The sequence below is a fragment of the Sylvia atricapilla genome, chromosome 9 (genome assembly GCF_009819655.1).
Source record: "Sylvia atricapilla isolate bSylAtr1 chromosome 9, bSylAtr1.pri, whole genome shotgun sequence".
In the NCBI taxonomy this organism is placed as follows: domain Eukaryota; kingdom Metazoa; phylum Chordata; class Aves; order Passeriformes; family Sylviidae; genus Sylvia; species Sylvia atricapilla.
This window is the reverse complement of record NC_089148.1, coordinates 7713161-7731997: the sequence shown is the minus strand read 5'-3', so window position 1 is coordinate 7731997 and position 18837 is coordinate 7713161. Positions and strand designations below refer to the sequence as shown.

Below are 18837 nucleotides of genomic sequence, written 5' to 3'. Positions count from 1 at the left end.
GAAGTGGAATGATAAAGTAAACAGAATTAAAAATACCTATGTAAATGAAGGAGAAATAGGAGGAATGAAAACAACCCATTATATTTAACTGATAGCGGTATTCCTGCCAGAAGTGTAACCATCAGGAGACAACAACTGGAAAGTGGATTTAGGTTATATAAGTAATTCCTCTTGTTGGGGGTTAGGTTTGTCCCTTTTTCACTCTAAAGAATTTTCTCGCCATAAGTTACCAAGGAGATCAAATGTTGGATACTTAAGAGTACTTAACTCAAACAAAGAAGTGGCTGAAACTCGGTTGGGGAGGGGTTAACTGCCTTCTCTGATAAGAAGCCAGCTGATAAAAACCGGGGTCAGTGTTGCTCAATTGAGTCAGTGTTTCTTATCTCTGTTCATTGTTCCACTACCCTCAAGGGGATATCTTCTGTTAATGGGCCATTAAAGCTCACCAATGACATGACACATTACATCATCCTATTGTAGGATGCTCTACCCAGGGAGGAGGAGCCAAACCATCTTCACCTAGATAAAAGGAGCAAAAAAGTGTCACCAGAGTTTCAGTTTTCCACCGGATTCCTGGAGGAAGACCAGATCCACCTCATCATTACTGGACTCTTTCTATGGGACCATCTCTGCTTCCAACAGGACCACATCTGCCACTCCAGGAGGGCTTATTTTTGGGCTTTTTCCAACACCCCGACCAACAGGGTGTCAGGCTGTAATTCTGACTCTGTCAGAGTTTTCTAGGATTTCTTATTTGTTTGTTTGCTTGGTTATTCTTCTGTACTACAACATTTGTATTTTTAATATCCCTAGTAAAGAACTGCTATACCTATTCCCTAATCTTTGCCTGACAGCCTTTTAATTGCAGATTTATAATAATTTGGAAAGGTGGGGGGGGAAAGGGACTTACATTCCAAGGGAGACTCCAATCTTCCCTGGCAGACACCTGTCCATCTAAACCAAGACACCTCTCTTGGCTAAAAAAAATGATCCTCATGTAATATATGAGCTGAAAGAAAATAATCAAATTTCAGATCTCAGTAAGTTTACAGAATATCTGTGAAGATTATTTGCTTGTTTCAGTAAGAAATCCACAGTTGTTGAGTTACCTGTATGAGATTTTGGGTTGCTCAGCAATCCTGAAAAATCAGGCCAGGTCTATTTAGGAGCTTCAAGTGAGTGTTTGGGAATTTTACTTTAAATCCCCAGGTATCCAAGTGCTGTTCTCTCTCTGCTACACCTCAAAAAAGATCACAATATCCAAAGTTCTAAAAGCCAGGAGATACAATTTTTGTCTCCAAAAATCCTAGCTATTCTTGATTGTTTATTGCCACTCTAGCAGCCATTTAGAATGACCTTTAAATTTCAAGATCTTTCCCTGTGGAAATACTTATAATATTGAGGTTTGGAAGAAGAGCAGTGAGGTCACTGATGTGCCAGGAATAGGGAACCTTTGAGAGGTAAACAAGGACCATCAAGAAATGCAAAATTGCTTGGAATCAATCTGGATCAGCTCTTGGTCATACCTTAATAAATGGGGGGGCTGAGGGGGAAAGGTAGGTTATCTTAGATATGTTACAGGATAGAGAATTTATCCCTGAAGTGTGAAAAAATATTAGTTGAAGTTTAAACAATATGAAAATATAAGCTTAGAGACTGAGAAGGTGCCAGAACAGATCGAATTTGGATCATCAGGTATTTTCTTCAAGATTAAAATAATGATGCACAACCAGGAGAAAAAGCGGTTGATTGAGACCACCAAAAAAACCATCTTTTTTTTTCTAAGTAATTTTTAGTAATAAAATATAGGAATTAAAAAAGCAACAAGCTCTTCTATGTAATCTTCTCCTTCACAGGTCTAAATAAATAATTTTCAGAGGAAAAAAAAATTTAGAGAAATCAAACCAAGTAAAGGTGAAGTCAAGCCAAGTCAAAGTTGCTTCTCTTTTCTTACACACTCTGCCCTACTGAGAGAAATAAATTAGCTAATCAGAAGTGTAAAAACCAATTGCTTCAGAAGCCAGTATGTGATAACATTACAAAGAAAACACTCTCACAAATAAGGTGAAGGTTTTAGGCAAAATATTCTGATGACACTTCAAACTTATACCTTTCCTGAAGGGAAACTGAAGGGAGTGAATGCTTTGCAGTATCACTCATTAAAACCCACTTTGTCATTGAAGGGGTCAGTGCTGGGGAAAGAATTGCTCGGGTTGTGCTTTGTTCTGTTTGCTTCAAGGTTTCACTAACACTGACTGGATGAGTTCCAGCCCCAATCTGGAGTTCACTGCACGCTCCCAGATGGGATCTCTGCATGTGACAGGCTGAGAAGGAAGGACATTCTCTGTTCACCCCAGCTCACGATGCATTTACACCTTTTCCTATGCACACGTTTACCTCCTGTGAGTTACCTAACTAATAATGAAATGAGTGTGAACTGAATATTGCCCATTTTTACAGCCTTTCACTACATCTTTAAACAGTATTTCTTTCTCTAAAAACAAGAGATCATACCAGAACCAAAAAGAAGTGCCCTATCAATATTGAAAGCAAGTTTTCTATCATTCTGGTTTACCAAAACTACTCATCTGTTAGCAGAAATAAACAAGTGGGTCCATGTTCAATGTTAGTGACATTTTTCTAAATGTTACAATTCAATACTATGAACATGTATTTTTATTAGGGTTCAGAGCAAAGATTTTGCTACCAATCTTCCAAACCACGCCTAAAAAATGGAGGTTACCAAACCAGGATACAATTCCATGGCTCAAAGTATTGAATTCCCATTCTAAACCTAACTGAATTCATCAAACTCCAAGAAGAATGGAATCTAAATTTAACACAATGTATGCTAATATTGCCCTAATTTTGGAAGGAAATGATTAATAAGAAAGCAGGTCAACTCAAACACTGCCAGAGATGCTGCTGCAACGAACCAAAAGTGAAGAGACTGAATCAAGGTAAATCATTCTGTCCAGCTCTAACAGCAAGAGCCACAACCTGTTGAGTTAAACACACGAGGTTATTTTGTTGTGGACAATTCATGCAGAAGAATCATAAACTGAAGTGTGGCTGACAACCTTCCCTCATGCACAAAGTTCTCGCAGGATGGAAAAAAAGGCTTCTTGCAGCAGCAGCCAAGGAAGCAAATATCTAACAGCAGTTCTATACACCATGTAACAGTTACAGAACAGTGTTCTGTTTTTAAGATTACAGTTTCATATAAATAGAAAAGAAGGTTTTGCATAAAAAGTCCCCCACATACTCCCTATAGCAGTTGAGATTCCAACTCTAATTCTGCATTTTCAAACAGTCCATCAGACAAACTGAGCAGTAACTGATGACAGCAACAAAAGTAAGACTTAATCTTTCATCTAGTCATGGAATGGTTTAATACCTTTTAGATTCATATGGTCGTATTTCACTTCAAGAAAAAAAAAAGGCAATATCCTGTTAAATTAAAAAAAAAAAAAAATCAAAGCAGTGCAATGCAATTAGGGGGAAGGAGAAGACCCGACAAAGAAACCAAGTTTTTAAAAGTATAACCCACAGCTATTATTTGAGCTGTTCTGCGTTTACCACAACAATCTATATTTAAAGGGTTTTTTTACTAATGTGAAATACTATAGCATAATATTCCTAGACTTAATGTTTTTACATGCACAAAAAAAATAAAGCTGTTTTCAAACCCTGCCCATTAATTCACTTATTGCAAAAACAGACAGAAAATGTGAAGTGTGATGTAGCAAACCAGAGCTAAGTGTTCTCTCCCTTTCCTCTTTCACAGTCTATGACTTCTTAGCAGTACTTTCTAACAGAGATGAGAAATGGGATTTTTGGCCCATATGTTACCATACTGTCTCCAGCTGAGCATGCAAACACAAATGCACATTTGTTTCATTAGCAATGCTCCTGCTCCACTCCAGGCTATGGGGAAGGAGATCCAGGGAGTCATGGAGGCAGCTGCAGAAAAATCAGGGTTTTAGGGTTTGCTATATTACTGTGAGGCTGAATGTGCAAAGCTGAGTCAAACTTCCTTAAAGTTCCAAGGTTCCCCTGAGGGAATGGGAATTTTCTTGCAGCAGGAATGAGCGGTGAATGTAACTTAGTGATATTCACCTGTACTGGGTTTGATTTCTATAAAAATGTACATAACTAACAGCACTAGCAGACAATCATACTCAAAAGCTGCAGAAAGGCTTTTGGATAAAAATATTGCCAAGTTTTAAAGATTTCTAGACTGCAAAGACATATTAGAAATGCCTGCCAGTGCCCACACCTTCCTGTTTCAGTATTTTAAACTGGCAGTGACAACAATATTTCCAGTACAGGAAGAGAAAAAAAAAAAAAAAACCCTACAGTATAATCCAAATATCCACCTGAAATTTCAGGATTTTCTGTACAAGCACTTTTCTTTTGAAATAATAATTACTCTGTAAGAAAAAACCGAAAATACTCATGGTCTTGCAGGCTTCTGCAAGCATGATGAGAAACTGTACTCTATGAAAATGAAAAAGACAAACTCAGTCATCAAAATAACTTAAACACTGACATCCAAAACTGCAATTTTGCCTGACATTTTCCCATCTTTTCCACAACACGAAGAAGAGTAAGACTATTAAAGCTAGTCTGAAAGTGCAGGAGTACATGGAGCTGCAAAACAGGAAAACAAACTGGAGCACAAAGAATCCACCTCATGATTTAGGCACTCAAATCTATCAAAGGACAGACCAAAAATCCACCTTAAAACCAAAAAAAAACCAAACCAAAAAAACCCAAACAACAACAAAACAACAACAACAAAAACCCAAACAAAACCACACCAAAAAAAAAATTATCACATTTTATTCACAGAACATAACTATCAAATGAGAAAATGTTACTAGGGGCAGACCTATGTTAACTGATCCAGTTTTGAAATGAAAGAGTAGGATGGAGCCTTCCTCTCTAAAAAGCTAACAAGGATATATAGTTTTGGAGATTTGCTGACAGGCAGAGCTATTTCCAAGTCTATAAATACATCAGTGACAGTTCTTTCCCGATCTAGTTTGAGTTCTGGTTTTATTTCTTGATAGATAACAGGTAATTCCAGACAACAGGTAACATTCTGCTGGTCAGGAGTGGAACACTGTTGCTGGACTGGATCCTCATGACAGCTCATTTGGGTGCTTGCCTCCACTTCCCTGGTGCTTCTTTATTAACTTTGGGGACTGCAGAAATACTTGAGAAAATAGCAGTTAGTTGTTGGGAACTGCAAACTACGTGTAGTCAGCCACAACAGGCTGCCAGGGTAAAGAGATTTTATCAAGGAGTTTTTTGTTCCTTCTTGAATACAACGTGCCAGTCTTTTATCCCTTTCTTTTATCCCATAGGTTGGATACAAGTTTTCCAATGTTGGGCTTCTGCTGAACTGGCTGCACACTGGTTGGGGTGCTGGACTTCTCCTTGTGGAGAATCAGCAACCCTGCTTTTGCAGCATCCCTCTGGCTTCTAAAAAGTCCTAGTATTTACATGGGGTTAAAAAGCCCTCTCTACTATGACTGCCTATAAAATAGCTTGGCTCTAACCTACTGTATATATATATATATATTTTTTTTTTTTAAAGTAAAAGTGTATCTGTAAATACTTGATCTCAGAACTAGCAACACAGTTCCCTTTACCACTGTTTTGCTGGTGCTTTTCCAGAAGGTATTTTGCTTCTGTAGCAAGAAAAGATGGAGACAGTTGATGATACTGACACTTCTCTCACTGCCACCTTACACACACATATAAAGATGCACTCCTCCCTAAACTCGCTGGAATTTTTAACCCATTTCAGCTTTTACCACCCAGAAAGTCTTTGGTCAATGCATCCCATGATTCACTATACACACAGTTTGTTTCCACAGTGCTACCCTCTTTTTTCTTTTATTTTTGGGTTGGTTGTTTTTTGGGTTTCATTTTCTGGAACAGAAACAGTGAATAATCATATCCAGTTCTCCCCCAGGACAATCCCAACCTCACAGATTTTCTCACAGTCCTCTGTACCTTAATTCTCTTTTCTAAGCTGGAAAATCCTAGATACTTGAACTCTCCCCTAGAGAAAAGGAGTCCCTTTGCCATTCCTCAGAATTCCCTCCGTGTAACTACCATTGGACTGACTAGTCACAGCTGGGATTCAAGGTCTAGGCACATCATGGTGATGGTAGAGATGATTCCTACTGATCTTCTCCTTGTTTTTATAATTACTAATATCTCAACACTTTTTGGTAAGCCATGGCTCCTTAAATTATTTTCTATGAGGTGATGTACAGAAACCCCAAATTCCCTGACAGAAAGCAGATTCAATTGATTTTATTACTGTATGAAAAGCAAGACCTGCTTTTCTTCAGAATTAGTATTTACATTTCATCTCTTGAATTTCATCTGTCCCTGGAAATCCAAATCTTTCCCAAACAAATTTTCAGCAGCTATTCCCCTTCACATACCACACATTTCAAATGTACATTCAAAAATTATACCAATGTAAAGAATTTCCATTTTGGTATAATTTATTTTTAAAGAAAATCAATACCATTATTACAAGAGCACTTGGTTATGATTTTTATTTTCATATTACAGGCATTACTAATGCAACGAATTTCATAGAAGAAGATGATCACTGAAATCCAATTATATCAATGACCAACCATCACAGACATATTTTTCCAAAAAAAAAAAAAAGGGGGGGGGGGGAAGTGGACAGAACTTCCAGCAGCATTTAGGCAATAACCTTCCTGTTCCCCCACCAGAGCAAATATAACAGACAGATGAATTATCTCCATAAACCCCATCCAAAATACTGATTCACCACCAAAATAGAGTTTCTTTAGTTAGCAACATTTACAAACAAAATCAGAGGCAGATGTTTCAGCCCAACAGAGGATGTCAGGGAACTTGTTATCTGTCACTGTGCTCTCTCCAAGACACTGAATTCTGATGAATGAGGTACAGCAGTACTTCTCTCAGATACAAGGAAATGCAGCCTGAGTACATTTCAGACAGGATGAAGTTCCTTCAAGAGCACAACCTCTCCAATGCTCCGTAGAAGTTTTTACATGAGTCAAGTGAAGAATACAGCTACAAACCAGCAAAACTGGATTGAAAATTCAAATTTAAAACTGAACTTCTAAAACCCAGAAGCCAAAGGTGAAGTAAAGCACAGCCAGAAAATTAAAATAATAAATTGGTTACGAGCTCCCAAAGTAAGAAATCACAGAAAATATGTGAGTCCTGAGTTGAAAAATGAAAAATCTTGAACATAATTTCATTATGACAGCATGTAGTTCTGCTTACTTGTGTTAGATTTCTTTCTTTTCTGTAAGGCATCTTCAAAGGCCAACATGAGATAATTGCCTGGACAATATCAAATACCCAGTATTACAGAGAAAAGAGTTTTGGATAAACATCTTGCATTTACAGCCTGTGTTTGCTGTCTTGGCTTTGGTAATTTCAGCATTCAATTAGAACTTATGCAACTTGAGCAACAAAGTGGCCCCCAAAGCCCCTGAAATGCAGCAAGAGCTTCCACAGAAACCTTGCCATTAGGGGACTATTTACAATCCTTACGTACATACAGTTGCATCGAAACTCCCTATAGAAACTGCAGTGCCTGAAAATCTGATTATAATAAAATTCTCATAGGAAGATGAGACTTTTGGCTGTTGAGGGCACAGATGCAAACCAGACTACCCTGTTCTTGACTTAATTCATTACTCATGGCATGCAGATCTCTCTTATTTTCTTAAATTACAACCAATATCCTCACCATTAAAAACCCTGATAGCCACAGATCCAAAAAAAGTCTTGCTGAGGCAGTTTTTAAGGCATTGCTGCCTTCAGCTGTCTCTCACCTCATCTGCAGAGCATTCACTTCATGAGGAAGAGTTTCAGCAGGGGACAGACACATGCTTCAGCCCCACACACCAGTACCCAAAAATGGGTTTGTGCAGAGCTGCCAATGACCCCAAACAATCCAGATATGAGGACGTTCAGCAAGTGCCTCTCCTAAGTCAGAATAAATCTATTCTAGCAGAGAAAACATCATTTGTCCATTTAGCATTCTAAATTTAGTTGCTCCACAAGAAGGACTTTTTCAAAACGCCTGCACAAGCATAAACAACACAGGAGAGATGGTAAAGGAGTGGAAACCCTCACCTGGGACCGGTATTTGAAGACATTCCTGCCTCAAGTGTGTGAAATCTGAAGTAGTACATGTTTTCACAAGTAACTTAGGGCCCTCTGTTATATTTGTCCAAACCATTATCCTGTCCTCTTACTTAAATATCTCATAAAATGGACTTTTTCCATGATGAAAAGAATTTGTGCTTATTGAAATAATATACAGAAGGGGAAAAAAAGACATTTCATTTAAAGGGAAAAAGAACAATGCTGCTGAAAAAAGAACTCCTGCTGTCAAGTTGCAGGAGTGCCCTCAAATGACAGCATGGACATCTCTGAGCTTCCCCTTCTCAAAACCTTGTCTCTTTTTCTAACACTGCCAGCTGTAAATTCCAGATTGTGGGCTTTGAGACAGGGATGAGCACTGCACAAGAAAAAAGAAACTCTTTTCCCTGGCAATCACTGCAATTAGGAAAGTTTCCTTTTGCTCCCTGTCATCTTTTTTTTTGTCCAGTCAGTCTCTCAGGGTGGTTAAAACGAGAGCCTGCAGCCCTGCTGTCACGGTCTGCTCCAGAGGGTTAAGTCTGGCAACAGCCAGTGTAAGACTAAGATAAAGTCCCAAAGATTTTACTGCCTGACATTACTTCTCCTAGCCACCCATCAGTGCAGCTGAAAGCACCTTATATTCATCCTACCTTTCACAGTACTCGCCCAAAGAGGGAACCCAAATAAATGATGCATGTAAAAGTGCCGGTTTTCAGGATCTCCTCAGGGCTGTGTTGGGGTATGGAGGCATTAACAGTTTCTTCTCCATTCACATCCCACTCCTTTAGCACTTGGAGCTCATGGAGCTCAGGGGATTGTCCTAACATCAGGTGGGAATAACTGCTTTACCGAGTGAGTAGAAAAATCTGTGCGTAGGAAGCTCCTCTTAAATACCCTTCTAGATCGCTTTCACCCCATCAACAATAACGGCACAGGCTTTGGTTAAATGCTGAGATCTATGTACAAATTCAGTACATACTCAGAAAAAAATTATATATGTCTATGTAGAATGGAGGGGGGAAATCAGGTTTACTTGAACTCCATATCTGGTTTAGTAAAACCCATGTAATCTTTGGCTATCTTTAAGCAATGCTTCAGGCAAGGCTGCAAATGTCAGAAAACACTACCCCAGTGATGCTGCCGTTTCTGGAAAGGTCTGCAAATTAATTGGCAGCTAGTTAACAAAGCCGTGTTTGGTTTGGCCACTCAGATGACACCCATGAAAATTTTCAGTGAAACAATCCCAAGAAAACAATCAAATGCAGTTCTTCAGTAGAAAGATGCACCATTCTATCCATAAAAAAGAGCCAGAGAGACAGACAGAACAGGGAGCAGAGATGAAGCCAAAGGCTTAAACTTCTCCTTTTGGTGACAGGGACAGTAAAAGTGAAATATCTTTATTTTATAAAAATAAAGAATCTGTGTATTTATGTGTTTAGCTACAACTGTAATACGGAAAGATAAAACAGCTCCATGTTGAAATGAAGTGGTTATGGAAATAGCTCATCATTAAATCTCGACTGCTAATATGGACTGCTAAGCTAATTTAAAAGGACATTTTACTGCTTTTGCTGAGTGTAAAAACTAAGTGTACTCAAGGATATTTCAGTGTCAAATACAAAGAATGACAATGAATCATAAAACCAATAAAACCACTATTTTAAAAATGTCTTACTAAACTACCTGTGAAAAGCAGCTCAATAAAGCAACTTCTCCCAACTTTTCAAGAGAGGAAGCACAAAGACTGCACAAAAACAAAACCTGCACAGTACCTCACGCTGAACTGAGTACAATTACAAAATGGATTCTTAAGCAGAAATCGGGAAAAAATATCTTACTATAAGACAATAAGTAAACTTTGAAAGATAGCAATGTGTTTTTCATCACTACAGTTCCCTTTCCTTTTAAAGAATAGTATTTTAAGAAGAAATTTACTTAGCCAGAAAATAAGGAAGCACACAGAATTTGGTGAAGAAAAAAAAACTTTTCTGGTAGTTCTTTTGCTGCCATTACAGAGTTTCTTGGACTTTTCATTAGGCTGCAGACATGAGGTTCCAAAAATGGTAAAGCAGTCGACCTTGACATTGCCCCTCGTATGCTGCAAGCATAAGTATCCCAGAGGAATGTAACAGCACAACATAATCCACCTGCATAAAGAAGTTTTTTGTGTATATATGTTTTGCTTATCTATCAGGCTTATAGCTTCATTTCTTTCTTCAGTATTTAACATCTATTTCCTTTTTTTATTAGCTGTATTATCAACAATGATTTTTTTGCATCAACTTCTTGAGTCAGTCCCTGATCTATTTACCAAGTAGTCTGTAAATCATAAACATCTTCAGGGATATGAAAGTGGGAGCCAGTTTTAAAAGTATCATTGTTTAATCAGGTTTTCATACAAGAACGTGCAGCTTTATATAATGACAGAATGAAAATCAAAAGTGTCAGACTGGGTGACTGGAGTTTCTGTGGCTTTTTAAATCCATTAAAATGCCCAGCCTTCTAATTCTGGAAGAGAATTTAGTACCAGCTGGAATCCTCAGACAGATTAGTAAACAGTAACAAAATGTCCCTCAAATAAAGATTTTAAATCATGAGTTTAGTAAACACTTCCACGAAATGAAACACACGTAGTAAATCTAAAGAGTCATGTGACTGACCAGGTAAAATCCTGTCACCTGGGAAACAGAAAAGAAAAGCAATACTTCAATCTGCTGAGGATGTTTAATTTGACAGATTCCAAGAGACTTACAGAGAATAGGCTGAAATGTGACTTTTACAGCAGCTGAAATTCAGAGTCCAAGTAAGCAAATTAGTGTTCCTGCACCAACAACATGAAGCCAGCATTCAACAAACCAAAATCTTTAAAAAGGGGCTGAAGAACCTTGGAACCTGCGAGCTGGTTCCAGGGTACTGGATTTCTCTTATATTCTCTCCCTCCAAGAGCATCCTGAGGAAAAAGGAAATCCCTAGTTCCACCCAACGAATCCACACATTAAACAGGATGGCAAAGAGAAACATATTGTGCTAACTGTGCCCTTCAGGGAGAGCAAATTTTCTGGTGCAGCCCCCGAGGCCAAGCCCTACCTCTGACCCACCATTTTCAGGCAATAAAGCCTAAAGTTGCTGTACATCAACTGCACTTACTGAGGTCACACAAACAGGGTTTTACTAAGGCACAACTGAGCCAAATGAGTTTGCTTGGGTGACACATCTGGAGTTACAGTAGCACAGTCACAACAAACACATCTGCTGCCCACAACCTGGGTTCAGTAAATGTCAGTTCCACTTCAAGCACTAGAACTTGCCAGAACTTTTCTTGAATTCTAGAAGGTCCCATACAGACTCGTCACCGGAAATGCCAATGAAAATCATTAGCTCTAAGTGGCCATCTCTGGGGCACAGATTTAAAATTACTTTACTGGTAAGAAACCAGCCCTGTGAATTGTGAGAAATAAGATGTTTCCTTGCTCCTTGTCTAAGTCCTGCTTGCTGAGAGCCTACTAAGCAGGGAAAAAATGACAAAAGCATGACAAAACTACATGAACCCAAAACATGTTTGTAGGAAGAGTTGGGGGTACACAACCATACAGAGCAGCAGTGAGCCAAAAGTGTCTCCTGAAAGAAATATGAACTTGTCAAAACAAGGCAGCAAATACATTCCTGTAGACATGGAGCATTACGAGATCCATGTGAAGGACACTACTCATTGTTCCCTAATACCTGTGAGAGCTGGATGTCAGCAACAGCTCAGCTTGGCTCAAGGAATGTTTCAAGTCACGTCTGAATCTACTTTGAAGACGTGTGCCAGAAACCAGAATACCAACATTTCAGACATCAAGTAAACAGCTTTGAAATTTGGGGTTGAAGTTGTTCACTTGAGTCCTAACCCAAAAGGACTTTCCCAGAGCACAGTGTAACACCAGGGAACTAAAGCCAAACCTGAGTTTGATTGACATAATACTACTTTATTCCACTGTTTCAACTTTCTTACAGGTTTAAAAAAATGTACAGGGGTTCAGAACCACCTCAACAGAACAAAGAGTCAAACCACAAGTGTGCACACGTGGTCAGCTTTCATTACAGAAAGTAATAGGCACGATCTTTACATATGCATTTTGGTGAAAGAAGGAATAATAGTGCAGTGTTAAAAGGCACCAATAATCAATAATTGGGCCTTTTTAAAAAGCCAATAACCATCTAAGAAAATTACATTTGGTTCAAAGTTCTAATTTAAATATTGTATCGATTGGCATGCATCTGAACCCCTGGCAATTTATTACACAAATCTAATGCGTGCCTTTGCAAAATCAAAAATATTTCATCAGTGGACCTGAAAGCCAGTTCAGAACAAAAGGGCACACGAGAGCTGTTGGCCTGTATTTAGCACTAAACTGTCTTGTTCACCTCCTCTGTGTCCAATGAAGAGCTGCACAGAAGTCTTTTTCTTAAAGCAAGTGTAAATTTTTTTATCCTGTAGCATTGACCTACTCCACGTGCTATGAAAACATTAGGCACAGACCACAATTTAGTTTTCTCTTAAAAAAACCCACAGTATGTGCAAGTGAGGTTCACACAACAGACTGACAGCTACAACAGTAAGCTCTTTAGATTTCCCAAAGAAAATAATCAGTTTTAATTTTCTAAGTAGTGCTGAACACTGCTGTGTGCCATTATCGTATCTGCTTTAGGAGCATCTGTGGAACCAGGAAGGAAAAGCTTCAGTACACCCTACAGGACACTACATGGACACCGTGTGCTGATTGAACTGGGTCAAGAGAGTGAACTACTGGAGAAATCATGGTACATGGGCAGCTGCAGACAGCCAGGGAGGGCTACTGCTTCCTGCAGGAAGAATGGTTTAAACTCCGGTTACCTCAGAGGTGCCCTCAAACTCACCCAGCTGCACACAATGGAATAAAAAGGGGAAAGCACGGAAATAAAAAGGGGAAAGGAGAGGGAGAGCTTCTGTGGGAGTTGTACCAAGAGGTGCCAGTTTATCCCAAAGCGTCATTAGCAGGGTGTGGTTTATGCACTGCAGATTTCTAGTACAACTGAAAATTGTACAATATATGAGCAAAGATAGAGTTGATTATTACCTGCAGTATCTACTACTGTTCTCAAGTATATAATTTATTGATAGATGCATACTGTTGGTGTTGACTGCTTCCTCTTAAATGTATTAAAATTCTGAAGGCTACAGTACATTCTGACACAAAGACAACTTGTCTACCAGGGGAAAATGTAAGGTAGTAACTAACTAATTTGTTTTTAGGAGGAACCTCTGCTGATGTGCTAGTTGCATCATGCCCTTTGGAAGGTTTTTATTTCTGACTTTCTTCATCATCTCTGTTGAACTGTTCTCCCAACAATTTCACCAGAGTTCAGTGACCCTTCTTACTGCCTTTACCTTTACCAGGATCCCTTTTAAATTCACTCTAAAACCGCGACAAGCTGTTCAAGTAAACATTTCCATCTGGCAAGTTGCCAGATACCACAAATACTACCAAAACTCAGCATTTGATTACATGCACCAGTTTCCTTTAAATGGAGCAAGAATTAGCCCGTTTCCTTGGTTTAGGGTCCCGTACATCCCTGTCTGTTGAGCACACACAGGAGGAACATATTGTCTCTGAGAGTCTCCGTAGTCCCAGCCTGAAAACGCTGTTGGAGAGGCTATATATCACACAGTTGCAGAAACTGTTGCTTATAGCAAGCCACGTAGTTAGGAAGGAGAGTGCTGGGTTTTCCAACACCCTAGAGCTTTCCAGCAAAAAGTAAATGATATAAGGGAGCCACAGCACGTAGAAGACGCTGGTGATCCGGAACAGAACCATGGCATAGCGGCGGTCGGGGCTGTGCCCGCTCTCCCCAGCGGCGTCCCCTTCCTGGTTAGGAAACCGAGCTCTGCGATCACTGATCTCTTTGGTGTGCTGCCGGCAGATTCTAAAGATGTGGAAGTAGGTGAAACATATGACAAAGGCAGCAGGAGCGTAGAGTAAGCACACGATAAAGCCAGTGAAGTAGGCATTAGTTAGCCAGGAGGTAGCACACCATTCAAAAATATCTCCGTGGTAACCAGGTTTTCCCCAACCAAAAAAAGAAGGCAGGAAGATCAAGCAAGAGTATATCCAGATCAGACTGATGCAGAGTCTCAAGCGACAAGGTGTGACCAGTTGGTTATAGGAGAGAGGCTTGGTTATAGCGAGATAGCGATCCACACTGATGCAAGCCAGACATGCCATAGATACGCTTTTGAGCACAGAGATGATGTATCCAAAAACCTGACAAGTCAAGGACTCGTGGACACCTGTTGAGTAGTGGAGCAGTGACAAAGTAGGCACCAAGCAGCTGACTCCAACAAAAAGATCAGCATAAGCCATGGTCTGAATAAAATAGCTGGTGGTGTAATGATGCAGGAGCGGAGCACAGTGAAAAACAAAGATCACAGTTAAGTTACCCGCGATAATCAAAAATGTCAGCAAGACAATAACGACTGTCTCAAGGATACAGATGTCAACTGCATTGTAGTGACCAAATCCAAGAGGGCAGGAGAGGTGCTCAGATATGTTCGTAACACTACTGCTCATATTCAGAGTCCTCCATTCAATCCATCGGGACTGGTTCATGTTTTGTGCTTAGGGAACAGTGCAATCTGAGCCTTAGTGAGCAGGTGACCTGCTGAACAGCAGCTAAACTCTGCTTCAGCGTCTCACGGTCTCTCTCTGCAGACGCTGCCAGTGCTTACATGGGAGAGGATTAGAGTCCCATTGCTGTTGATGCCTCCTCAGCATCAGTGCATCACCTCTGGCACACCTTGGCTTTAAAGAAAGAACGAAAGAAAGAAAGAGAGAAAGAAAGAAAAAAAGAGAAACAAAAGCCAGAAAGAGAAAGGCCACTGATCAGCTCCTCCAGTGCTCTTGACTCATCTTTAGCAAACACAAGGCACTTCTAAAACAAATAGAAATAAAAACTGACAAAAGAGACACATTCATTTCCCAGGGAAGGAGGGGAGGGAAATCTCTGACTTATTTTCCTGAGAAACTCGTTTACTTTGGTATATACAGGGAAGAGGGAGAGAAGGAGGAACCTCAGTACAGCTCAGGTTCCCTGGACCAGCAGCTATCGGAGATAATCTTTATGTCTTAGGTTAAATCACAGACTGATTGGAGATTAAAAGAAAAAGTTCATCCTCTAATGCTGTCTTTTCTTGTTTGATTCAGAAGATGGCATTCAATCTTATCCATGCTATTCATTGGAAAGGTAAGGAAAACATTTTTGTCAAGGTTAATTCCAATAGACTCACCACTACTTGGGTATGAATAATGAATTTTATTTAGGGGGAGACAGGTGGGGGATGAGGCAGACTTGTCCTCTGGCTCCCAAGAAAGAAAACATACATCTCACATACAATGAGGAAGATTGTATCTATTCATCTAAAAATAAAAATAGATTTTGGAGACTCATGTCAATATTTACAGTTCCTTTAAACAGTTATAGTCCATTACAATTACAAATGCCAGAATCATAATTCAGTGTCCCCACAGACAAAATAAATCCTCTTGAATTTAACTTCTGCAATGGCAATTTAAAAGAATCACCTTTAGAAATTCTGCCAGATCTACTACAGTACCTAGGAGTTCACAGGTATATCCATGATATTGCTCACCTCTGTAGCAATAACTGAATCATTTCACAAACCCCCACACAACGAGCTCAGAAACTTCCATCTGCATTCTGCTGGGAAGCTAATGAAATGCTGATTTGACTAGAAAAGCTGCCATTGTTTACTACTCCATTATTCTGTTGCTCAGCTTCATCTTCTCAGGGGTTTAAGGTTTCTATATTTATTAGATGATCTGCATAATAAATAGTTGCTTTAAAAAACTGTTCTTCTATTTGCAGGACATTACCTTGTTCATTTCATTCACAGGTATGGAGAGAGAAAACATTAAAAGAAAGTATCTTCTGTGTTCAGTTTTAAGTAAATGCTTGATTAGTTCAGGAATCATTAGGCAGGTAGTGAAATGTATACAATCTTGATTTTTCAAAGGCCCCTAAAAGGTTAAAACCATCATCAATCCTAGAGTTCCTGAGACTAGCAGTGAAAATTAATGAATCCACATAAAATGATCTCCAAGGTCATTCAGCTGGCATTTGCTTTAAGTCTCTTTAAAAGTACCAGGATCTCTCTGATGTTTCTCATAGTCCTTGCCGTGTCTTCAGGAGGAATTTCAGATACTAGAAAAGCCAAATGTTCAATTCTGTCGCAGCACTTTGAGAGAAAGCATTCTTTTTGGAGTTAATTTCCTGTCGTGCATCCCCACGTTGTACAGAAAAGTCCTTTCAGATTTTATAACATCCCCGAATATCTCCACCTATTCGCTCCCTTTGTCTATAAGCAACAGAGCACGCACAAAAATCACTCCTTCCTCCGATTCCCTGCTAAAGCAATAGAGAAGCTTTCTCACCTAGAGGCATCCTCAGCAAGCCGCTACGTCCAATAGTTGTCAGGGAGTCGCGTTACCGCGGTGCGGCTGCCGAGCGCCCGCACCTGAGCCTGCTCCACCTCCCGCTGCCGCTGCGCCGCTCCCCGCCGCAGCCCGGGCTCCGGAGCGCTGCCGGCCGCTCCCCGGCTCCCGACACATCCAATGGCGCCTCCGCCGCACCGCCACGGGCGGGGGGAGCGGCCAGCCCCGGAGCCCCCGGCCCGGGCTCCCACACGTCTCTGCTGCATGCGTGATCCAGACGTGACCTGAGCGGCGCCCGCCGAACTGCTCGCTCAAACCATCGCACGGTATTAACGGGGCACGCACCTTCTAAGCGTCACCTGCTGAGGTTTACCTTGGCAAAGTGTCTGCCACAGCTCCACGCATATTTTCTAGTCTTCCTTAAAAAACAAAACTACAGCCCCCTTTTTGATTTCATCCCCGAATTAATTACTTCCAAACTGAACACATATATGTTACAAAACTCACCTGTACCTACTTTTTATGCTGTACCAGTATTACCAGTACCCTAATAGCTTCAGCATCAGTTTAAACACAAATACTTGTAACACATGATTTTCCAAACTGAACCAATTAACTCAGCTCTGTACTCCTGCAAACAGATGCAGCTATACCCCGATTAAGTACTCAGAACTTTTGATTACTTCGTGCTTCCTAAAAATAAACCCAGTCACAGAAGTACAACCATCACAGTTCTCTTACACAGACACTTCATGCATCCTTAAGACACTGAAACAGCAAATTCAAGTACCAAAACACCAACCACAGAACAGCATTTCGGGCTATGGATCAGCAGAAGAGATGTCTTGGAGGCTTTAACCAACCAAGTCATTAAAAACTACAGTGATTTAAGTCCTTCTGGTTCCATGGCAAACCAAAGGCAAAATTTTAATAAGCTGCTCCTGAGTGAACATCTTGTATTTCGAGTATAGCCTGGAGCGAATGTCCAAGTCTGAATGACAAGTCTGTAGCAACGTGAAGCAGCACAAACTGCAGCAGTGTAAGAGTGGTTTGCAGTAAGGGCATGTGATCATTCCAAAGACTTCTATGAGAGGATTTAAGAAAAAATTAAACTATCTCCAATACCTCAGAATGGTAAATGGCTGCAACAACAGACTTAATGTCTAAATTTAGACCCCGAGCACAGCTTTAAGCTCCTGTTATCCATACGAGGGCAGAACAATAAGGAGCAATTTTTATTTTTCCTCTTCCCATTCCTCCTGTGGGGGAGGAGAAGGAGAAAAACACTGTGCACAGGCATGGCAGGTGACCGGTACTTCTCCTTGGGACAGACTGTGGTTGGCACCAGGGATGGAAAGGCCCAAAACACCTTAAAATGGACATTAGGGAGCCCCAGAGGTACACAGGGACATGAGCTAAGCAAAGGTACAGCCTGGCAAAGCAGAACACAGCGACTGTGTGCTCAGTACATCCTGCTCCACACAGATTTAAGGAGTGGTAACTACGAAAGCTTGCAAATGTCACGATGACCATTGAGTCACCTTGCTGCCAGGTCAGCCCCAGCTGGTGCCTGCTGTGCGTGCCCAGAGTGCTCAGCTCAGAGAACAAGCACTCCTGGCAGCCACAGGCTTCAGGTCTGCTACAGAAACCCAGGCTCTGCTGAGCAGGAAAATCAATGGCAACCTCTGCTGGTTGGCTCTATATGCAGGTAAGATGTGTCCTCTAAAGAAATTTTAACTAAAAGGACAAAGTGGTTCAAAAGCAGGCGAGTTTTGACTTCTTTGGGAACATGAGCAGTCTTCCTTCACTACCAAAAGACCAGTTATGCTGCAAGCTGCCAGTGGCTTTATGACCTCAGGCACCCACTGTAAACTGCACCAAGCTGACAGCACTAAATTTTATTGTTTTACAGTACATTCGCATTTATACAGGACATTTATAAAGTACAGTATATTTAGAGGCACATGAAAATTAAGCAGAAATCAGCTAGTCCTGATGAAATGATTCAGTTACAGAGGGAAGTTCACAAAATGTACCAATACCAGAATGTTGTATCACAGGCTGCACCTTAAAGGCCCTATGAGAAAAGGTTTTTTATTTGGAAATCAGAGGCATATTTGGGCCTCTGGCACGGTTTTAAACAAAACCTGCTTCAGGATTTTTTTTTAATTTGTGTTTTAAG

At 40.3% G+C, this 18837-nt stretch overlaps 2 protein-coding genes across 4 annotated transcripts in view; both read right to left on the bottom strand.

Annotated features, from left to right (window-relative positions):
* RABGAP1L (RAB GTPase activating protein 1 like) overlaps positions 1–18837 on the bottom strand; it is a 233114-nt gene that overhangs the window by 141475 nt on the left and 72802 nt on the right. The window lies entirely within an intron of this gene.
* On the bottom strand, positions 13506–15057 carry GPR52 (G protein-coupled receptor 52). Its single transcript, XM_066324695.1, has one exon. It carries the CDS (start codon positions 14811–14813, stop codon positions 13728–13730), a length of 1086 nt encoding a protein of 361 aa, XP_066180792.1. The 5' UTR covers positions 14814–15057; the 3' UTR covers positions 13506–13727.

Excerpts from the sequence above, each read along its gene's own strand:
- GPR52 (XM_066324695.1), bottom strand. The coding sequence starts at position 14,813 with ATGAACCAGTCCCGATGGATTGAATGGAGGACTCTGAATATGAGCAGT.